The 20,248-nt window shown below is 49.4% G+C and overlaps 1 protein-coding gene across 3 annotated transcripts in view; it reads left to right on the top strand.

Annotated features, from left to right (window-relative positions):
- Positions 1 to 19,794, top strand: part of MBD5 (methyl-CpG binding domain protein 5) — a 375,507-nt gene extending 355,713 nt beyond the window's left edge. Inside the window, exon 11 of one of the 3 annotated variants that reach the window (XM_085645611.1) lies at positions 19,219 to 19,794. In XM_085645611.1, the coding sequence (XP_085501737.1) occupies positions 19,219 to 19,290 (72 nt within the window). In that variant the 3' untranslated portion in view covers positions 19,291 to 19,794. The remainder of the gene's footprint in view (positions 1 to 19,218) is intronic. The other 2 variants (XM_085645612.1, XM_085645613.1) reach the window with 2 other exon arrangements.
- The last annotated feature ends 454 nt before the right edge of the window (positions 19,795 to 20,248 follow it).

Here is a 20,248-nt window from a genome sequence, read left to right as displayed (position 1 = left end):
TTTCTAGGGAACATTCCATTAGATGATATCTGCAAGGCAGCTACATGGTCAACACCGCACACTTTCACTAAACATTACTGTGTAGATGTGCAAACCAAGCAACAAGCTAGTGTGGGCCAGGCTGTACTAAAAACACTATTTCAAACCACTGCAACAGATACCGGTGGTCGCCTCTAAGGTTGGGAACTGCTATATAGTCTATGCAAAAGTGTGTAATCTGCAGCTCATATGCCTCGAACAGAATATGCTACTTACCAGTATGCATCTGTTCTTGGCATGTAGAGCTGCAGATCTACACACACCCACCCGCCTCCCCGACTACCTGAATGTGTTCCAGTCTATCTTATTTAGATATAACACACATGGGTTTTCTTCACTGTTATTACTACGCTCCATCTTTCCCTGTCGGCGAAAAACAATCTGAGGATGGAGCCGAAGCCCATGCGCAATACGAACCAAGGGAGGAGTCACCGACCTCGTGACTTTCTAAGACTTTCCAAGAGGAAAAACAAACTACAAACATCCGGGCCCAACACCAGATGGCGATCTATGCAAAAGTGTGTAGATATGCAGCTCTACATGCCAAGAACAGATGCATACTGGTAAGTAGCATATTCCTTCTTGTAGATCGTTAGTGACTCGAGCATGTGGTCTTCTGGCAGGACACTAATGTCTGTATATGGAGGTGCACAGTGAGGTCAACGGGAAGCGGGACCACACATTTGCGATGGCATCCCAATGTAGGAGCAGTAGTCTTGGTCTCATATCTCAGCTGTATGCTGTTTGATTCCTTCACAGAACTGTTCCTAGAATTCAGACTGGTGTTTTGTGCATTTCTCAAGGCATAGGGCAAAAAGCATAATGGGCCCTCCTATGCTATAGTCACGTGTACAGATGCTACTCGAGAGGTACAGTTTGATGGTCTCTTTGGAACTGCCTGACTTGTCCTCAGAGTGTAGTGCAATTTTAGAAGATACTTAAGCGAGACGGCAACAATGAATACACTTCCCATAGCTTCCTCAGTTCTAGCATCTCTAGTGTTCTGCTGCTCTTCCGTGCTTGAAATGGTTGCAGAACAATCACCTAAGTTGTTTGCTTCGAGTACAGTGGTTCTGCTTTATGACACAACTTCAGCCTCTGTGACTTCACCCTCTAAAAGAGCTCATTGGTCAGGACTGCCCCGTTTACGAAATAGATTGTGGTTACAGCTATTTCCAGTTTGGGGACTACAGAGGGATCCTTCATGTTCGATCTACTTCTCTGTGGACTTCAAATTGAAAGTCAGCCTACTGGAGAGTGACTGTGAGAAGCGATAGATGCATACCGCAGAGATTTTGCAGTGATTATCTGATAGAGACTTCTAGCTGCAGAATCCTAACCTTAGAATTATGACCAGGCATCAGACTGGATCTGGAAATTTTTCATGAGCAGTACCCTTGCACTCTGGTAGGTGGCGTCGTTCCCCTCGGCTTGGTGGTGTTGGTGTCATACATGCTGGAAATGACTTTCGCGGTGCCTATATAGCCGCTACGCAGGCACGCTAACGTCCGTTCTTTCCTTTCCTCGCCAGCCAGCCCAGATCTGGGAAGAGCTACTTCTTAGTCACTTTTTGACTGGGTTTTTTTTGTGGATATTTTGTCTAAGTTTTTTTGAAGTCTACCTCCTGGTGTGGCAGAAATGTCATTGAAGAAGGCAGGCTCCACGCCCTGCTGGGTCTGTCACCGACAGATGTCTGTAATGGACCTGCACCTTGTTTGCCTCTGGTGCCTTGAGTGGGACCACGACCCAAAGGCATGCCCCGACTGCCGTGCCATGCACCTAAAGGCCTTGAGAGATCGATCCTTCAAGCTTATCGTGGCTCGACCTGCGACGCCACACCGATCAAAGTCCCGGTTGAGAGGAAGGTCCTGGGAGCAGTCGTGGAGCCCGAGGTCATCATCGCACTCCAGGTCGCACAGCCACTCGGGTAAGTCCACTCCCACAAGAAGAAAAAAGTCGAAGTGTACTTCGACTTCACCTCGCTTGTCGGCTGACGAGACTAGGGAGTGTCGCCACTCAAGGCCTGCCGCTCGGTGAAGCCTGTACCTGGGTCGGCTCCGCGCCTTCTTGATTTTACCGTAGCCAGGCCAACCACCGCCCAATTTAAAGTTTTATGAGGCCATGCACTTTGGCTTTGAGCGGCCCGTTCCATCTGCTGCGCCTTTGACCCGCGGAGGTTCGGGAGGGGCCCCTGCTGGATCCACAGATGGATCTGAATCATCACCGGTCATACTATCTTGACCTTCCCCCAATGCCGAGGCCAACACCGCTGGCAGTGCCATCCTCATCCCCAACTCCAACATAGAGGCATATGGGTGTCATCCATCACTGGCTGGCGCCATGCCTTCTAGACCGGAGCCTGAGCCTTATTCTTATAGACTAGGACTCTGAGACAAATGGGAAGGGTCACTGGGCCCTGAGGAATACCAGCTTTATGAGGAATAAATGGACTGGTTTGAGGATCTGGGTGAAGCCAGTGGACTGAATACTTCTCCAAATGCTGTCATGCTTTCTCTCCTACCGTAGCTAGGGATGAGGGAGCATGCTTTCCAATGGTGGTGCGGAGGACAGCTGAAGTCCTGGAACTCAGCTTGCCCTCGGTGGCAGTCGAAACTAATATCTTGATGAAAGTGCTTCAGCCGGGAGTGTCCCCATTGGAACTGCTTCTCTCTTTCAATGAGGCACTTTCTAATGACCTGCTTGGGACTTGGTCCAAGCCCAACACAGGGGCTTCTGTGAACAGGAGGATTGCCCGCCACCACTGCCCCACTCCAGGGGACCCAAATTGCCTCACGGAGCACCGGAGCGCTTAGTGGTCCAAGCCTCAAAGTCCCAGGTAAATCCTGGCGCATTCCCTCGCAGCCCCCCAACACGTAATCCAGGAGTCTGGAAAATCTTAGATGTTTTCTTCCTCAAGCCTGGCACTGCGGTCTCTGAAGACAGTGTGTCTTTTGGGACGCTATTCTCACACCCTGTGGGATACGGTTGCGCAGGTACTGCCAGTTGTCCCGGTAGAGGCCCGGGCCTCGCTCTCTCAGACTGTTGCCGATGGGAGGGATGCAGCTAAGTTCACCATCCACTGTGGACCAGACACCACCGACTAAGCAGAGCTGTTTCGTTGACAGTGCCTCTGAGAAGCCACACATGTTTGAGGACAACTGGCTTTTCTAGAAATATCCAGTCCTCACTCATGGACATGGCCTTTGATGGTTCCCATCTCTTGAGAGACCAAGCAGATTCAGCGCTGAAGTGCTTAAAGGACAGCAGGGCTACGGCCAGGTTCTTGGGCCTTTCTATGGTCCCTCATCACCCTTTATCTGCCTTTCGCTCCTTTTGTGGCCACAGAGGGGGTGTACAACCACGTCTTTACCCACCCAGACACCGCAGCGCCCACGTTTTCCAGCTTTTGCATGAACATGGTTCCTACCAGTCCCGTGGGTCGAGTGGCCAGTGGTCGGGTCAGTCCATCCACTCCCCTCACCCCCACCCCTCTGTCCCCCTCCCCCCTCAGTCACCGAACCTTCTTAGTCTGACCGTTTATCATCATGGGTACCTGGCGGGATGCCAGAAGTAGGTCATGGTTGCTATTCCCACTACTTTCTGGTGCCCAAGAAGGACGGAGGCCTTCCTCCTGTCCTCAACCTCAATTTCTTCCTCAAGAAGGAGAAATTACGGATGCTCACTCTTGCTCAGATCTTCTCTGCCCTGGACCATGAAGACTGGTGTTGGACGCATTCTTCCACATTCCTGTTCTGCTTGCCCACAGGCATTAGCTGCGGTTCACGGTTGGCCACAAGCATTTTCAGTGCGCTGTGCACCCTTTTAGCCTCACCAGTGCCCCTCGGGTGTTCAGCAAGATGATGGCAGTAGTTGCAGCTCATCTGTGGAAATCTGGGGTGCCAGTCTTCCCCTGTCTCGGTGACTGGCTGCTGAAGGCGAGCTCGTCTCAAGCTGTCGTCTCCCACCTCCAGACTACGGTGGACCTTCTGCATTCACTGGGGTGCTTTATCAACATGCCGAAGTCACACCTGACTCCTCGTAGACGTTCCCTTTCTCCGGAGCTGTTCTGGACACAGTGCATTTTCGGGCCTATCCTCCCAAATGGTGAATTCAGGCTATGATACTGTTCTTTCAGCCTCTATCCTGGATTTCGGTGAGACTGCGGCTGCTGGGCCACATGCCCTCCTGCATCCTGCTTGTGACACATGTTTGTTGGCATATGTGGGACCTGAAGCTCCAGTGGGTGCAGCATCAGGGGAATCTCTCTGACATGGTCCAGATCTCGGAGAGAACTGCATAGGCCCTGCAGTGGTGGCTTACAAATCACGATTGTGTCAGCAGCAGACCCCTCTCCCTTCCCCAACCAGATCTGACATTAGTGACAAATGTGTCACTGCTGGAATGGGACGACCATCTGGGAGAGATGCAGAATAGATGACTGTAGGAGAGTGGCATCGACTGCATAGTTGCCCCCAACTTTTTGCTGATGTTTTGACTGTTTTATGACACTAGCCAGGCTGTGGCCCTGCTATCCAGGACCCCAGCCTATCTGCTTCTTCTCTAAACTGTTGTGAGTACCCTAGGTACCTTCCAATTGGATACTGAGGACACCCTATCAGCCCCTTGTAGATGGTACCCTAGGTACCCAGGGCATGGGTCCCTCAGAGGCCTACCAGGGGCTGCAGCACTTATTGTGCCACCCCTGGGACAGCCATACCAAATGACACCACCAGACCACTACTGTAGTCTGGGTAAGGTGGTGCTTGCACTCCTTACAGGGATATAGGTATCCTGTATCCCACTTAATACAACACACATATCCTCATAGGTCACCCCTAAAGTGGGCCTTGCTACTCCTACAAGGCAGGGTGCTGAGATGTGTGAGGGGGGCCCCTACCTGAGTAGGGCCCCTCTGCAACCTTCGTAAAACCATTGCTGGGTTGTTTGTAGTGTAGCCATACCATATACTCTTAACCGCATTATAAGTATATCGCGATAGCGTGATAACTTGAGAATGGCTACAAAGAACCATATCGTGTTTGGTGTCAAACATGTAGGAATCATACCCCCAATCCAGCCATGGGACTGAGGGCATGATTCCCCCCTGCTAGAGGGGCGATATGGGAAAAGCAGCAGAATTTAGACACCAATTTAAAAGTGCGCACGTAGTACAAAATGGATGCTACCTGCTACCCACACGACTCTGGCTGCCTGTTGCTGGGCAGAACCACAGCCACGGCAGCTGGACAATAGGGATCTTGTTGCAGGGAGGTGCTCCCACCTCCCCAGACAGACTATGTGGATTGGAACTGGGTGGGTGCACCATAGGATGTCTTTCAGACTTGCACGTAGGCTTCTCCAGTGCCTACATTCTGCATACACCGCCTGGAACCGGTTCAGGGGCATCCTGTCCCCTGCCCTGCCAGGAAACACACAAAGGGGAGAGGGTGTAGCCACCCTTTCCCGCCTGACCTCTGATCTGGACACTCCCCTAATCTTTGGATAAAGGTGAATACAGGGTCCCCAGAGCCTCAGATTATTCTTGAACTTCACAGACTTGAACTTCGACTTGCTGCCGCACAGCTGAATGAAGAAATCTCCCTTGGGGTAAAGGAGTTACCCCCCTGCTTGGCAGGCACCTGAAACACTGCAAGTGACCCGGTTGGAACCTCGCTGCTCCTACGGACATCAACGACTCTTTCCTACCTTGAGGTGGGTTTCCAAGCATCCCAGAGGCCAGTGAGTGTGCACTGCAAAGCTCAGCACCGTGGACCCCGTGGGTGCCGAGATCCCCAATACCCCAGGACACCGGCCACCTCTTGCACAGCACCCGACCCCGACGAGTGGGGAAGTTGTGCTTTGGCCCATTATTGAGCCAACCCCTCAGCATCATCTGTGCCAAAGATCGACGCCCTAGCCCGCTCCGGCGACCCGTGGGCGATCTTTACGCATGCCAAATTGCTGCCTCCCGCGGTCCCTTGTCTCTCGACTTGTGGGCCCTAGCGGAGGTCAATCTTCGATTCCAAGAGTTCTCCTGGTTGCTCCAGGCCTGCTCTTCAGTCTCCTCGCTGGAGACCTCGCTCAGACCTCGTGGGTCTGCACCAGTAGCAGTTTTGTGTTTCTTGCGTGGGTTGCGGTTGCCAAGGCTTAGTGGAGCCAATCCGGACACTAACACCGCAGCGACCCTCATCCTTCGTGGGACAGTTGCCCTCCAGAAGCTGGCCTTCCTTGACGCCTCCTGGACCCCGTGGCTGACGATCCAAGCTACCCCTCTTCCACCTGGAAGCACCCGACATTGAAGGGCTCCTTCTCTTGAGCCCCCTGGTCACTGTGCCGTGACCCAGACTCTGTCCCCTCTGCTTTCAGGTCCTTCTCTTCAAAATCTACATTTTCATTCTTCACGACAACGAAGACGCTTCTTGCTAGCAGCAGTTCTTCACGTTTTGCCATTGAAAATCAGCCCGCGACCCGACATCGAAAACGACCTATGCACCCGGCTTCCCTGGGGCAGGTAACACTGGTACCTCGGTACTCTCGTGGGTGTGGGCACTTCAAAAGCTTAACTCTAAAGTAGTAAACTTGAACTCCTGCTAGAAGTGTTTTTTTTTTTTTGAAAACCTTTATTTCAAAATTCAGGACACAGCTATTCAGCCGACAGCCCGAAGGTTCGGCAGCATTACAAGTTAGATACAGTAATGTGTCCCCAATGCAGTTCAAAGAATAATGCAAAAGGTTCAATTTTAAATAAACACAGAAAAAACTAACCACAAACCCCAGCAAGGCAAGGACATTGTGAGCCCATGGCGGAGGCCCCCAGGGGAGACCGGACCCCACTCGTCTACTAAGTACAAGACTGTGTACGGAGGAAGAAGGGGAACAGCAGAGGCCCAGAACAGTTACTAAAACCAAGCTGAGCTGGAAAGTAGGTCAGGGGGAAAGCTGTTCCTCGGGAGGTTCCAGGTCCGGGGCAAGACATATTCCCCCCCCTGTATTGGTTCCACCGCCCCCAGATGGCATGCCACTTCCGGGGGCGACCTCTAGAGCAGTAGACCGTCCTCTCCCTAAACATGCTCCAATCCATGTTTTCCTTCCACGCGGTCAGTGTAGGGGGTCCCGAGGAGCCCCATAGCCGCGCGATATCCCTTTTTGCTACCATGTTACCCAGAGTCACCCATTGGGTCTGCGCCTCATCGAGGTCAGTGGGCCCCCAGACGTTCAGGAGGCAGCACCGCGCCTCCGGCTGTACCGCAATGCCCGTCACCTCCCCCATAACTGCATGGACTCTCCTCCAAAACTCCACAATGACACCACATTCCCAAATGATGTGCAGGAAAGTGCCCACCATACCACATCCCCTTCTGCACAGGCCGTCCTCCGAGAATCCCATGCGGACCAGCCTTGGCCCCGTCACATACACCCGGTGCAGTATTTTAAGCTGCACCAGCCTCAGACGCGACGGGATCGCAACCTCCTTAGGCGAAGAAACCGCTGACTGCCAGTCCTCATTATCCAACTCAAGACCATCCCTGGTCCACTGTTCTCTCAGCCCCAATAGCAAGTCTGCCCGGACGTTTATCAACTTCTTATATATGAGCGAGATCGTGCTCTCGGGCATATGACCATCAAGGACTCGGTCCTCAAGGGGAGAGGACTCCGGCACCTTCTCACCCTCGACAAGTACTGATCGGAGGGCGTGACGCAGCTGGATATACCTGAAATACTCTGAGGGCCCTAGCTCAAACTCAGTCTGCAACTCCTCGAAAGACTTCACCCTCCCCTTATGCAGTACATCTCCCACCTTGGATATACCTATCAGGTCCCACTTATCAAAGCCCTTCGTGTGCCAGAGTCTTCCCAATCTTTCCGATTCAAACAATGGGGTAGCGAGGGTTAGCCTATCCTTCCAGCCCAACGAGTCAGTCGCCATCTTCCATACGCGCACCGCCACACCTGTGGGCCCCGTGAGGGACGAGTCTAAGGACCGCGAATACAACGCCCTGTAGTAGTTGCCGCCGCGCAGCAGCCACCTATCCATGGCATACCCAGGGCTGAGGGCAGGGCCATAAAACCCATGGTTGATCGCGCTCAGCTGCGTGGCCCAATAGTACCGTCGGATGTCTGGGAGCGCGATGCCCCCATCGTACCATGGGAGCGTCAACTTTGAAATAGCTATTCGCGGCCGCCCATCCCACAGCAACGTCCTTTGGAGGCCTTCGACCTCCCGAAAGTATTTGGCCGGTACCCAGTCCAGGGTGTTCTGGAGGGCGTAGAGGAAGCGGGGAAGAGACATCATTTTAAACAGGGCCGCACGCCCAACGAGGGAGAGCGGCAGCCTCCGCCAACCTTCCACATCTCGCCTCAAGCGTGCCAAGGGGGGGAGCAGATTCCTCTCATAGCGCACAGCAGGATCCAAGGATATAAAAATCCCCAAATACACAAAACCCTGCTGGGCAACCTGTATCGAACATGTTCTAGGGATCGGTGGGACCTCGCCACTAAGAACGTACAAGTACGATTTGCCCCAATTAATCACAAGCCCCGAGTTCCTACCGAACGATGCGAGTACGTCACAGACCACTATAAGTGACTTCTTAGGTGAGGCAAGATACAGCAGGATATCATCGGCATAGAGCGAAATACGGTCCTCATGATCAGACGACCACCGAAGGCCCCGTATATCCGGGTGCCAACGTATCCACGCAGCCAACGGTTCCAGGGCGAGGGCGAACAACAGAGGCGACAGGGGGCAGCCCTGCCGAGTACCCCTACCAAGCTGAAACGGAGTAGATGCCCGTCCATTCACCACCACATTCGCTAGTGGCCCCTCGTACAGCAACCGAACCCAACTCACAAAACCGCGACCGAAACCAAACTTGGCCAGCACGGCCCAAAGATATGCCCACTCCACCGTGTCAAAGGCCATCGTGGCATCAAGAGATGCCACAACAGCCGGTTCACGCAGCGTGCCCGCCCTGGCGATGACGCCATGAAGACGCCTAAGGTTCAATGCTGTATTTCGGTGCGGGATAAAGCCAGATTGATCCGGGTGGACCAAGTCGCCAAGTACCCTAATCAAACGGGTAGCCAGGAGTTTGGCCAGAATTTTCGGCTCAGCGTTGAGGAGTGAAATGGGCCGATAGGAGGAGCATCTATCTCGGGGTTTACCCTCTTTATGTATGACCACGATCGACGCCAGCCGCTGGTCCAACGGAAGGATCCCATCCCCCCGCGCCTCCAAAAACATGGCGCGCAGATGAGGGGCGACCCTATCCGGGAACAGTTTGTACAGGTCGATCGGCAGTCCATTCGGTCCAGAGGCCTTACCCGAGTTCAACGCGCGAATCGCCCCCGCCACCTCATCAACCGTGATGTCACCATCCAAATCGTCCCTATCTATGTCAGAGAGGCAGGGCAACTCGATATCTCGGAGGAGATCAGACGAGTCCTCGGGCGGCCTGTCCGACACAGAGGAATAAACCCTATAGAAATATTCCGCGAAACACTTCACAATCCCCTCAGGTTCCACGATCGCCTCTCCCCCCTCTCCAATCAACTCTGGCACCACTCTATTGACCCGTTCTTTCCTGTCCAGCCACGCCAGGAGTTTCCCTGCCTTATCCCCAACGTCATACAGGCGGCCCTGTTGTTCCCTGCTGAGGGTCTTAGCGGCGTTCGTCACCAGGTCCCTATACTCCGCCTGCTTCAGGCAAAGCTCATGCAATGAGGACTCCGTAACCTCCTCCTCCATATCGCCTTCAAGGGCCGCAATCTCCTCCTCCACCTGCCGCACCTCGCCATCCCTCCGATTCTTGGCAGCCACCACAAGGGAAAGGGCTTCCCCCCGAAGCACGGTCTTAAAAGCTTCCCACAGCGACACCGCCGAGTCCACGGTTCCCAGATTGTCCTTAAAGTAATTATCTACCTTCTTTACCAGGGCGCTGCGCATCTTGGGGTCTCGGAAGTACCATGGGTTGATGGGGGCCACCCTCCCTCCTCCCTCCCGACCTAGATCCAGCCGGATCCACACTGGCGAGTGATCAGAGATACCGCGTGCCATGTGCCTCGCCTCGGATATCAACGAGGCATGTGCGGCCAGAGTGAGCAGGTAGTCAATCCTGGAGAGGCTACCATGCGCCCCGGAGTGAAACGTGTATTGACTCTGTGTGGGGTGCCGGAGCCTCCAGCAATCTATCAGACCAAATGTATCCAGGAAGTCTGGAAGCCATTTCTGAGCCCCCCCTGTGTCCCTGGGCGGGTATCTATCCAACAGTCCGGAACCCACAGCGTTGAAATCCCCTCCCACTACCAGCATTCCCCCCGGGAGAGTCAGCAAAGCCCTGCCCAGTTCAGCAAATGTGGAGGCCTGCAGGGCCGGCGGGACATAAACTGAAACCAAAACCAAAGTCCTTCCTTCCCACCGCCCCGCCACCGCCACAAACCTCCCCCTATCGTCAACAATGGTGGAGTCCACCTCAAAAGGCAGCGATGCTCTAACGAGGATGCCCACACCCCTGGACCCAGAAGAGAATCCCGAGTGTGCAATGAATTTATACCCCTTCCTATTCAGGGCATAGCACGTATTGCCTATGAGATGCGTCTCCTGCAGCAGGACAACGTCTGGCATTGAGCGTTTCAAAAATTGCAACACAATCCCCCTCTTGATGCGATCCCCCAAACCATTAACATTCCAGCTTATAACACTTAAGCCTCTACCCCCCATCCTCAAACGGAAAGAGGCCCACCCCACACCCGAGGCGCCACCATGGAACAGCCCTGAGGATAATCATCATGCCTTGCAGAAATAAACCCCCCAACAACAAACTCAAAATCCCAAAAACTCCCCCCACCCTGCACCCCTGCTGCAGCTTAAAAAGCCCCCCCAACTTGCAGTGTGCCTGTCGCCCTACAAAAACAAAAATCTACAAAAAGTACCCTAAGGGAGGAAAAGAGCACCCCTCGTCCTCCCGCAACCCTCCACAGTTACTGCACTCTGTTCAAATCTTCAAGTATGGTTAAATCAAGTCAGGTCGGCTTTGAGATATCAGCCCTGTCCATTCCGGCCGCTATCTCCATGCTCGGCTGTGTCGTCCCCGGTCCGTCGCCGGGGCAGAGCGTCCAGCCATTCGTCGGCCATAACAGGAGAGTCAAAAAAGAATGTCCGATCTTCATGCACCACCCGTAGTCTGGCGGGGAAAAGCATGGCATACTTCAGGTCCAGTTCCCAAAGTCTCCGCTTCACCCCCAGGAAGCTCTGCCTCTGTCTCTGCACATGCTGGGTGAAGTCCGGATAAAAATTCACCGACGCATTCTGGAAGGGGACTGGGCCCGTCACCCTCGAAGCTTGCAGGATAGCGTCCCGATCACGAAAGTGAAAGAGCAGGGCGACAATCGGCCGCGGCGGGGCACCCGCCTTGGGCCGCCCGCCCGGCACCCTATGGGCCCTTTCCACCGCAAAAAACTTTCCAAGGCCCCTAGGCTTAAGATGATTGAGGACCAAATCTTCCACAAGCAGGTCCGTCGAAGCCTCATCCGAGGACTCCGGGACCCCGATGACGCGCACGTTATTGCGCCTGGACCGGCTCTCGAAGTCCTCCAGCCGGCGGGCGGCGAGGTCACTCTCAGCCCTCAGCTTCCGGACCTCGTTCTGCAAATCCGCGACATCATCAGCGAGGCCCGTGGTCTTGTGGTCCAGGTTCTTAACTCGTTCGTTTGTCTTGCCCAGGTCCGAGCGGATCAAATTGACATCCACCAGGATGGCATCCACCTTATGCGCCAGGGCCTCGAATTGCCTCCCCATCGAGGTCTGCATCCCGTCAAGCGCGCCCATGACATCCTGCAGGGATAGCTCCGGTGTCCCAGGCGAGTCCTCCTTCTGGTCATCCGGCGCCTGGCTCGGTCCACTCGGCGATGTTTTCAGGAGGGCGTAGCGGTCCATACTGTTGACTTGGGAATACGTTCCCCGCCTGGTGGACTTAGTCTTCAACCGATCCCCTTCTGCTTTGCCCGACATAATGGACTCCAGGCAATCCAATGCAGTGAAGACCGCTCCCTCTCAGAGAGAGGAATAAGGAGTGAGCAGGTCCGCCTTGTGCTGCCAGAGTAGCCCGCCGAGCGTCCCTGGGGTTATAAAGCCACCCAGAGCTCTACAGTGTCCGGGCAGACAAAGGGAACGAAACCGAAAGTGAAAGAGCGAGGGCCTCCGTCCGACAGTTCACACCTCACCAGGCCGTTGTTGATCAACTAGGAGTCGGGCATCCTGCCAACTCTAGCCCCTGGCATCTCCGGGAGTTAGGCCGCAATCTTTCGCCCGTCGTAAGTCCGGTTCCCGATGGGCGATCCGACCGCGGATAGTATCAATCGCCTCCCTGACAACTCAGCAACACGGTGCCATGCATACCGTCAGGATTAGAGACAGGATAGTCGACGGAGGGCGCGAGGGTCTCGGGAGCTCTAAGCTCACGCGGCCATCTTGGTCAAGCGCTAGGCTCCTCCCCCACAATGAGCCTAGAAGTGTTTTTAATCTTGTAAGATTCAACCGCGACATTCTCCCTAGGCTTTAATAGAGATCCCGACAGTAGCTTTAGCCACTGCACGCGTCTCCCGTGGGTCCCCTTCCTCACTACCTTGGGTGGTTTCACAAGGGGCCAGCGACCCTAAATGCCCTAGGCATTGTCTGTAGAATTGTCGTGGTTCTTATACCACTTTTTTGATATATGGTTTGGTCCCCCCCTGGGGCCCTGTGATTCCAGTGCTATTTATTGTAACTATCAATGCTTGTTTGAATTGTATCTTCACCTCTAGACTCATAAAGAGACTAGTGGTGTTATTCCTAGAATAAATACATATATTTTATATATATATCTGTGTGGACTACTCTTTCATTTGGTTATTCAAGAGGTTATCGATGGTAAAACAATAAGCTTAACACTCCTTCAAGACTTATCCTGAAGGCTGCTCTCCACAGCTACTACTAGGATAGCTTTCTTTAAAGGTTGTCCTTAACCTATCACCATTAGAGTCGAATTGGACTGTTACAAGGTGTCCCCTATAACTAGAGGACAGCATATGCCAGGCCAACTCCTCACAATGACTCTGGTCTCGGGCAGAATCTGTACTCCACATCAACCTGTTGGATTTCCGAGCGATCCAGTTGGCATTGAAAGCCTTTCTATTATCCATCCAGGAAAGGCTAATGCAAGTGTTCATAGAAAACAACACCGGTGTGTGGTACTGCAACAAGCAGGGTGGTGTACGGGTTGTCAAGAGGTATTGAATCTCTGGACATGGTTGGAACAGCAGGGCAAATACCTGGTGGTTCAAAATCTGGCGGGTTTTCTGAGCGCCAGAGCCGACGTACTTGGACTAAGATGCCTACCGGATCACAAATGAAGTTTCCATCTGGAGGTAATGCAAGGTCTCTTTCAGCAGTGGAGAGAGCCTTAGTTAGATCTGTTCGCCATCTTTGAGAACACGGAATGTCAGCAGTTCCGCGCACTGGAGTTTCCAAGGCAGCAATCTCTGGAGACGCTTTTCATCATGAGTGGCAATGTGGTTTATTAACTGAGGAAAGTAAGTTGTCATGAGCACCCTGAATGTGGCCCACATTCTTGTTGTATAGAGAGCAACATTATAGTCGAGTAAATCAAAACAATATATTTGTATGCCTCTTATGCTGAACTCACCTATTTAAAGGTGCTTTCATTTACGATAATGAAGAAAATGGCATAGTGCTGAAATAAACTATTTGCCTAAGGTCACACAATGTGGTTATGTGAGAAATCGTGGGTTTTCTATTTTCACTTTGTACCAATCGGCCACTAAATTGGTGTTTGAACTGTGAAATACAGCAATAGTCAGCATTCAGTGGGCCCCTCCGGCCCAGTGTCGTTGCACCTGCTGCACCAATGGAAGCTACACGTCTACACAACACTAATTGTATCATTTTCTTTTAGTGGCACCATCTCACTGTTTCCATGTGGTGGACATGCGCTGATGTTAGTACCAGGGAAGTAGCTACCATTGGTGCAGCAGGTGCAGTGGAACCAGGGACCATACAAACCATGTACATTTCTGTATTTTCCTATCCCAACATCAGTCAGAAAGGTAATTTCCCTTGCTTGCTCCAGAGCACATGGCATAATTTCTTTGCTACTGGCATTTACCTGGTCTTTCCAAAATATGCATAAATCTTACCTACATGCCATTGCTAGCAAAGATGGAGGACTGCATATTTTGACAGGAAAGAGGATTTGCTCTGGACCTCACACAGATAACAATAACATTATGTGTAACTGCAGCACCACTGTCTGAGCTGGTGTGAAACCTTTGGCTGCCTCTTATTGGTTCATACAGGCTTCTCTTCAACCTGAAATAAAGCTTCCCATTTGTTTAATTTACAAACATAGTTTGCTTTTATAAATGTAGAAGTAATAATAATCACTGTACTGTGCATACAATAATAAATCCACATGTATTGGAAATGCACACTACACACATTCGTACATCAACAGTCACTCACCCAATTACCAGCCCAGTTTACACAAATTATGCTGAGATGCATGGATGCTTCATGCATTATTTCATTGTGCATTACTAAGAGGATGAGGTTTTACAAATGTATATATGCAGTTTATTATGCACTATATGACAGTGCATACTGTGGACAGAGTCACAGCCATGTGTCTTTTTAAGTAAAAACAGTGGGAGTGTGATTATGATGGGACATGATTGAGAGTTTTTGGACTTGAGGCACAATGCAGTGCCAGTTTCTCACAGGGCCTGTCAGTGAATCCTAAAGTTGTCCAGACTACATGCACCTCCAATTTTGGCCTATAGACAAATCACAGAGATTGTGTAAAGATAGCCCAGCATGCCTACAACAAAGTTGGTCAAATATATAATTTGTTCATTCCATCAAGCCATGCTGATTCAAGTAACAACTCTCCGACAGCTCACTATCTTAGCAAAGACTTAAATGCCTTGGTTAGCAGCACTCCAGTCAGTCTTAGTGGATTCACCCCCAGTACCCCTCCGAATGTTTTCAAGATCAACCAGTCTACCAAATCCGGATCTCCCTATGACCCGTGGCCCCCCTCCAATCTCAAGCAGATTCGTGTACCTAAAGCTCCCTATCTTTAATGGGATGTTTGCTACAGGGATTTTTCCCACCATGTGGAAGAAGGCCTCTATCCTTCCTCTTCTTAAGAAGCCCAATTTGGTCCCAGAAAATCCAGCCAACTACCGTCCAATTTGTGGCGGTCTGCTGCCCAATTCCTATGGTATCAAAGTTTGGTATCCTCACTTTGCTGTGATGTCATCTATTGTACTATGAATATATTCAAATTCAATTTTTAACTAAATCTCTTTATAATTTGAAAGAGTCTGTCATATTTTTTGCATGCCACTTGCGGTATCATTTCATTTGGGATATTCTAAAGGATCGTATCTGGCCCAACCCTCCCTATGAATTTTCAGTCTTGCATAACTCTACCTCCCATGCAGCATGAATGCCAGGCAAAAGCTACATCACAGAAGGACCAACACACAATGCAGGTTTATAAACCTGTTTAGCGTAACAAATGCTAATAAAGAAAAATGTGAGTACATGCCTGTTGGGCCTAAAGTGGAAATCCAGGTAACTCTTGCATGCATGGTAAGTTTCTTGGTGCACATAGCCTTGGCTGCAGTGCACAGAGACGTTACATTGCCGCACACAGACGTAAATAAATTAGAGGGAACATTGTACGAGAGCTCCTTTTCTTCTGAAAGTGCTCTCTCCATTTCACATAGGCCAAACCATCAGTCTGCCTACTTTTTACTCTCCGCCTCATCCCTCGAAAGAAGAGGAACGACTTCACCGTCGCGACCCAAAAAGAGCATTGTCATTCTACCTTGCCTGCACAAAAGAGTTCCGGGTGGACAACCAACTCTTTGTGAGGTATGTTGGAGCAGAGAAAGGATGGGAGGCGCAGAAAAGGAACATCTTGCAATGGATCATACTTTGCATCAAAATCTGCTACCCATTGGCTAAGAAGCAACCCCCTAAGGGCATGCATGCTCATTCCATCAGACCTAAAGCTACAACCACTGCGTTAGCTTGAGGAGTTCCGGACCTGGCCATCGACCAGGCAGCAACGTGGGCTTCCCTACACACGTTTACCAAGCACTACTGTCTGGGCAGTCAGGTCTTTAGGGATGGGCACTTTGCCCGTTCGGTCCTGCCTGACTTCCTCATGTGAAATTAGTCTGCAGACCCACCTCTGAGGAGCTATTCCTTGGGTATCTATTCTAAGGTAAGGAATCTACAGCTAGAAGTCTCTATCAGATGAACAAGTTACTTCCCTTCAGTAACACCTTATCTGGTAAAGAATCTATCTAACCGCAGATTTCTTACCAAACCACCCATCCTTCCCGCTGTGCAAACAGGGTTTTCCCCTTTCAGGGCACTAGTTTTCCACATCAGTGGTCAGTGGACTTTGTGGCTCTGTGCTTCTGGTGTGAAAGTCGCAAAAAGTAACTGTTAGTGTGCTGGGTGGGGAATCTATGGAGTGCAGTTGGAATTCTCCCGAAGTATCCGTAAGAGGAGCATGTTAGTTTTTCTGATAGATTCTTTACCTTCCCCAGATGCATCATTAAGCTCTGGACTCCCCTCCTGTAATATTTTTTTATGGGCTTTCTTACATTGGCTCTTTATACTTTTCAAGACCTCTCTGGAGTGGGTAAATTATGCACAACCGATTGGACAGGCTCAGGTGATGCCTTTGAGACCCACTGCCTCACCGAGCAGTGCACTGCGAGTGCATGGGATGGACTGCGCTGCAGAGCACGCATCCCATGCTTAACTTGATAGGGCTGCGGTTAGCAAAAAAAAAATTATCTAGTCCCCCTCGCCAGCAGGTCAAGCCTGCCAATAACTACATCGCTTGCGACTGACAGAAATGGTGATCTTTATCCGGAAGTCTTCTTTGTTCAGCTGTGTGATATTCAAATGACTGTAGACTGTTCACTCCTCTGTATTGTTGTATTATAGACTGCACGGTACCTGCAGACGGGGGCACCCCACCTTTCTCCGGAAGCCTGTAGGCCTACCAGCTTTATACCTAATCCTGGCATCGTCTTCTCCTAAGCAACCTATTACGAGGCTGTACATCATTGCCTTGATCGTTGCATACCGTGCACTTGTGGAGTGGCAGCCTGAGCTTGGCACTGACCTCTCAAAGCAGCCATGGAACTACTCCTGTACTCACACTAGCAACCTGTCTAGTAAATATAAAATTCCGCCACAGATTATATCACACCCCCCTGTGACTCCACAGAATGGGCCTTATAGAGAGTGCTAGATGCAAGCGACGCAGGGAGGAGAGAGCGTACCTCTACCCATCCATAGCAAAATACTGGGATCCGTTATTGAGAGTGATTGATGAAATTACATCCACTCTCATTTTGAGACTGCCTGTGGTGGCCTCCCTGGGGTATGTGAAGCCGCAGGCTTACTGCAGTGCTACTATTGATGGCTAACAGGCGGGTGGCTGTGCACTGGAGCATGCTACTGTACCCACTGTTTGTATCTGGTTAGCTGATCTTACCTTTTGCCAAGAATCATTTTCAGAATCCTGGTCCCTTATGCCGGCACCTAGGGATATATTGGCGCCCGTTGAAACGTACATGGCCATAAGACGGTGCAACTGGGGGGTTATTGAAATAGAGCACTGCACACTGTCTCACTGTACTGTGGAGGTGTGATGGCCGCCCCCACCTCCTTCTTGAGGGTGCACTGTACCTAGAGTCTTTTTTTACCCTGCCACTCCTGAACTCTGGACTTCCATGGACCCTGGCACCTGAGCCTCCTCGGCCCCTGCATGTGCTTATTTTTGGACTTCGATGTAGCATCTGTAATCCTCAAGTGGATATATGCTAAAGATTTGTATGCTACTGTTATACAATGTATTGAAAATGCCAATGAATAGAAACTTAAATAAAAATTAAGCCATTACCTCGTTTCAAGTAGTTACGCCTGTGGCTCTGCGTTTGCCATCTGGTGTCTGGATGAATTACCAAAACGTATCAGATGCCTTCTGACAGTTTGCAGTGTTTTTGACAGCTTGCAGTATTTCTGATATGATGCATTTGCAGAAAGGTAGAATATGCATCAAAAAGCCTTGCTTGCACCAACAGTCAACTGACGGTGTTTCTTAATTGTCTTTGGATAATGCTGTTGTGAGTGTGACAATAAAACATTTAGACTATAAAAAAGACTTGCTAAAAGTATGTAGCATCTTCTATATAATAACAAACTTGTTTTTTTATATATTGCTTCGTACCACGTATCTTCTTTACTAAAGACTGTAAATCATGGATGTTAATACCCAATTTAAAAGTACTCTGTGTTCTGACTGCAAAAGGTGAAAGACTCAGCTGTTCTAACTCGTTACTTGCATATCCACCAATTTACCATCTGCAAGGTTTTAACTCACTAGCCATCCTGCTGGCTCTTCTTTTCTTTTTCTTTTTAAAAGATGTTTTATTTGCTTTTCAATCCTTATTAAACAGTATACTGTTTTGACAATAGTAGTACCTGTATGCTTCCACAACAGCACGTAACTAGACGTATTCACTGCAATCTGACACACAAACACCCATCCCCTCGTCTGAGGGCCCAAATGAAAACCCCTGCAAGGCAATCCTCAAGTAACTTCCCTTGTTGCCCACTGTCCACGAGCCCAGAAACATCAACCGTCGTCTTGATATGTCTATGGTCTTCTTTTAGTCTTTATCATTTTTTTCTCCTGTGAGATTTGTGAACGGATTAACTGGAAATATTAAGCCAAACCTTTCATTTGTGTTTGGTCTTATTCGGTATTGGAACAAGAACAATGAGTGCATAATGCCTCAGATGACTCTTTTTAAGTATTGACAGTTTTTTAGGAGACGAAGCAGGGAGAATAGAAATTTAATCCACAAAGCTGCACATCAAGTAATATGTGTATGCCTCATACAACTGTGCACATTTAAACATCTGAGAGTTAAATAATTGCAACTTTGTTAATTTTTTAAGCTAAATGCTAATCTGGCAATTAAATACATATCTCCAAAATGAGTAGAGTTTTGTCTTTGAGACTTTTGAATAACCTGATTTAATGTTAGAGGCGACTAAGTTATATCTGTTTATTTCTTTCTTAGGTCCATCAAATTCCACAAAGAGAAAGTCAAGTGAAGCCTCCCAAACCCAAGAGAAGAAAGATCTCCAGATAACATTGAATGTCTTCATAAATGATCCACTACTTGTCAAAAAGACTTGCACATATATCTGTATATAAGTAGAAGTGAGAGTTTCAATATTTCTATGATGATGGATAGCTACCACCACCACAAGGTGCTATGTGACACAGTGGTACAATATAAAAATATATTTTTTCTGTAAGTGATCAGAGGATTATTAACGCTGGATGCGGCAATCAAATTCTTGAAATATTACAGAAAAACAAACTATAATGTCACAAATTAACATTTTTTAAAAACAATTGTGCAGTTTAGGAAAAAAAAGAATGTGTCTGATACATTTTCAGTGTGTATATAGATAATTAATTTTACTGTCCTGTAAAATGTAAATAATGTACAATATTGCCATTCATGTATACCTAATGCACACTTTATCTTGTACATAAAATAGTGTACAAAATTATCTTGTTTCTATTGAATACACATTAGAGACTGCCATTGTAAAATGATTAATAAAAATACCGCCTAAATGCTTTTTATATGATAATGAAAAAGATGCTGTTTTGTATTTAACAGCTGAGAAAAGGCATGATTATGTAATACTTTAATTATTGCATACACTTCACACAACTGAGTGTTCATTTATATTGTCTGTTTGGAATGAACCTTGCCTGGAATTACTGTACTCCTTTTCAGGTCCCTGTAGGAGAGTGCAAATTTGCTGCTACCTAAGGGAGAAGTGATCATTCACCTAAATTAAGAATTTTAATTGGAGACTCTGTTGGATTTTGTGTTTTACTTCAGTATTAAGGTAGAATAGTTTTTGAAAACAAAATCAATAATAATCTGTGATGGGTATTTTTACTCAGCTGGTATTGCATCACAGTATCGGTACCCCCTCAACTTCTCCCCCCTACCCAATACTATCTTCATGATAACACCCCAAGAATGCTGATTCTATTTTCAAGATTACTTTGGTGTTAAATATTCC

This window comes from Triturus cristatus, chromosome 3_1, assembly GCF_964204655.1.
Source record: "Triturus cristatus chromosome 3_1, aTriCri1.1, whole genome shotgun sequence".
Lineage (NCBI taxonomy): Eukaryota > Metazoa > Chordata > Amphibia > Caudata > Salamandridae > Triturus > Triturus cristatus.
The sequence above is the reverse complement of the archived record's forward strand: the minus strand, read 5'-3'. Positions and strand labels throughout refer to the sequence as shown.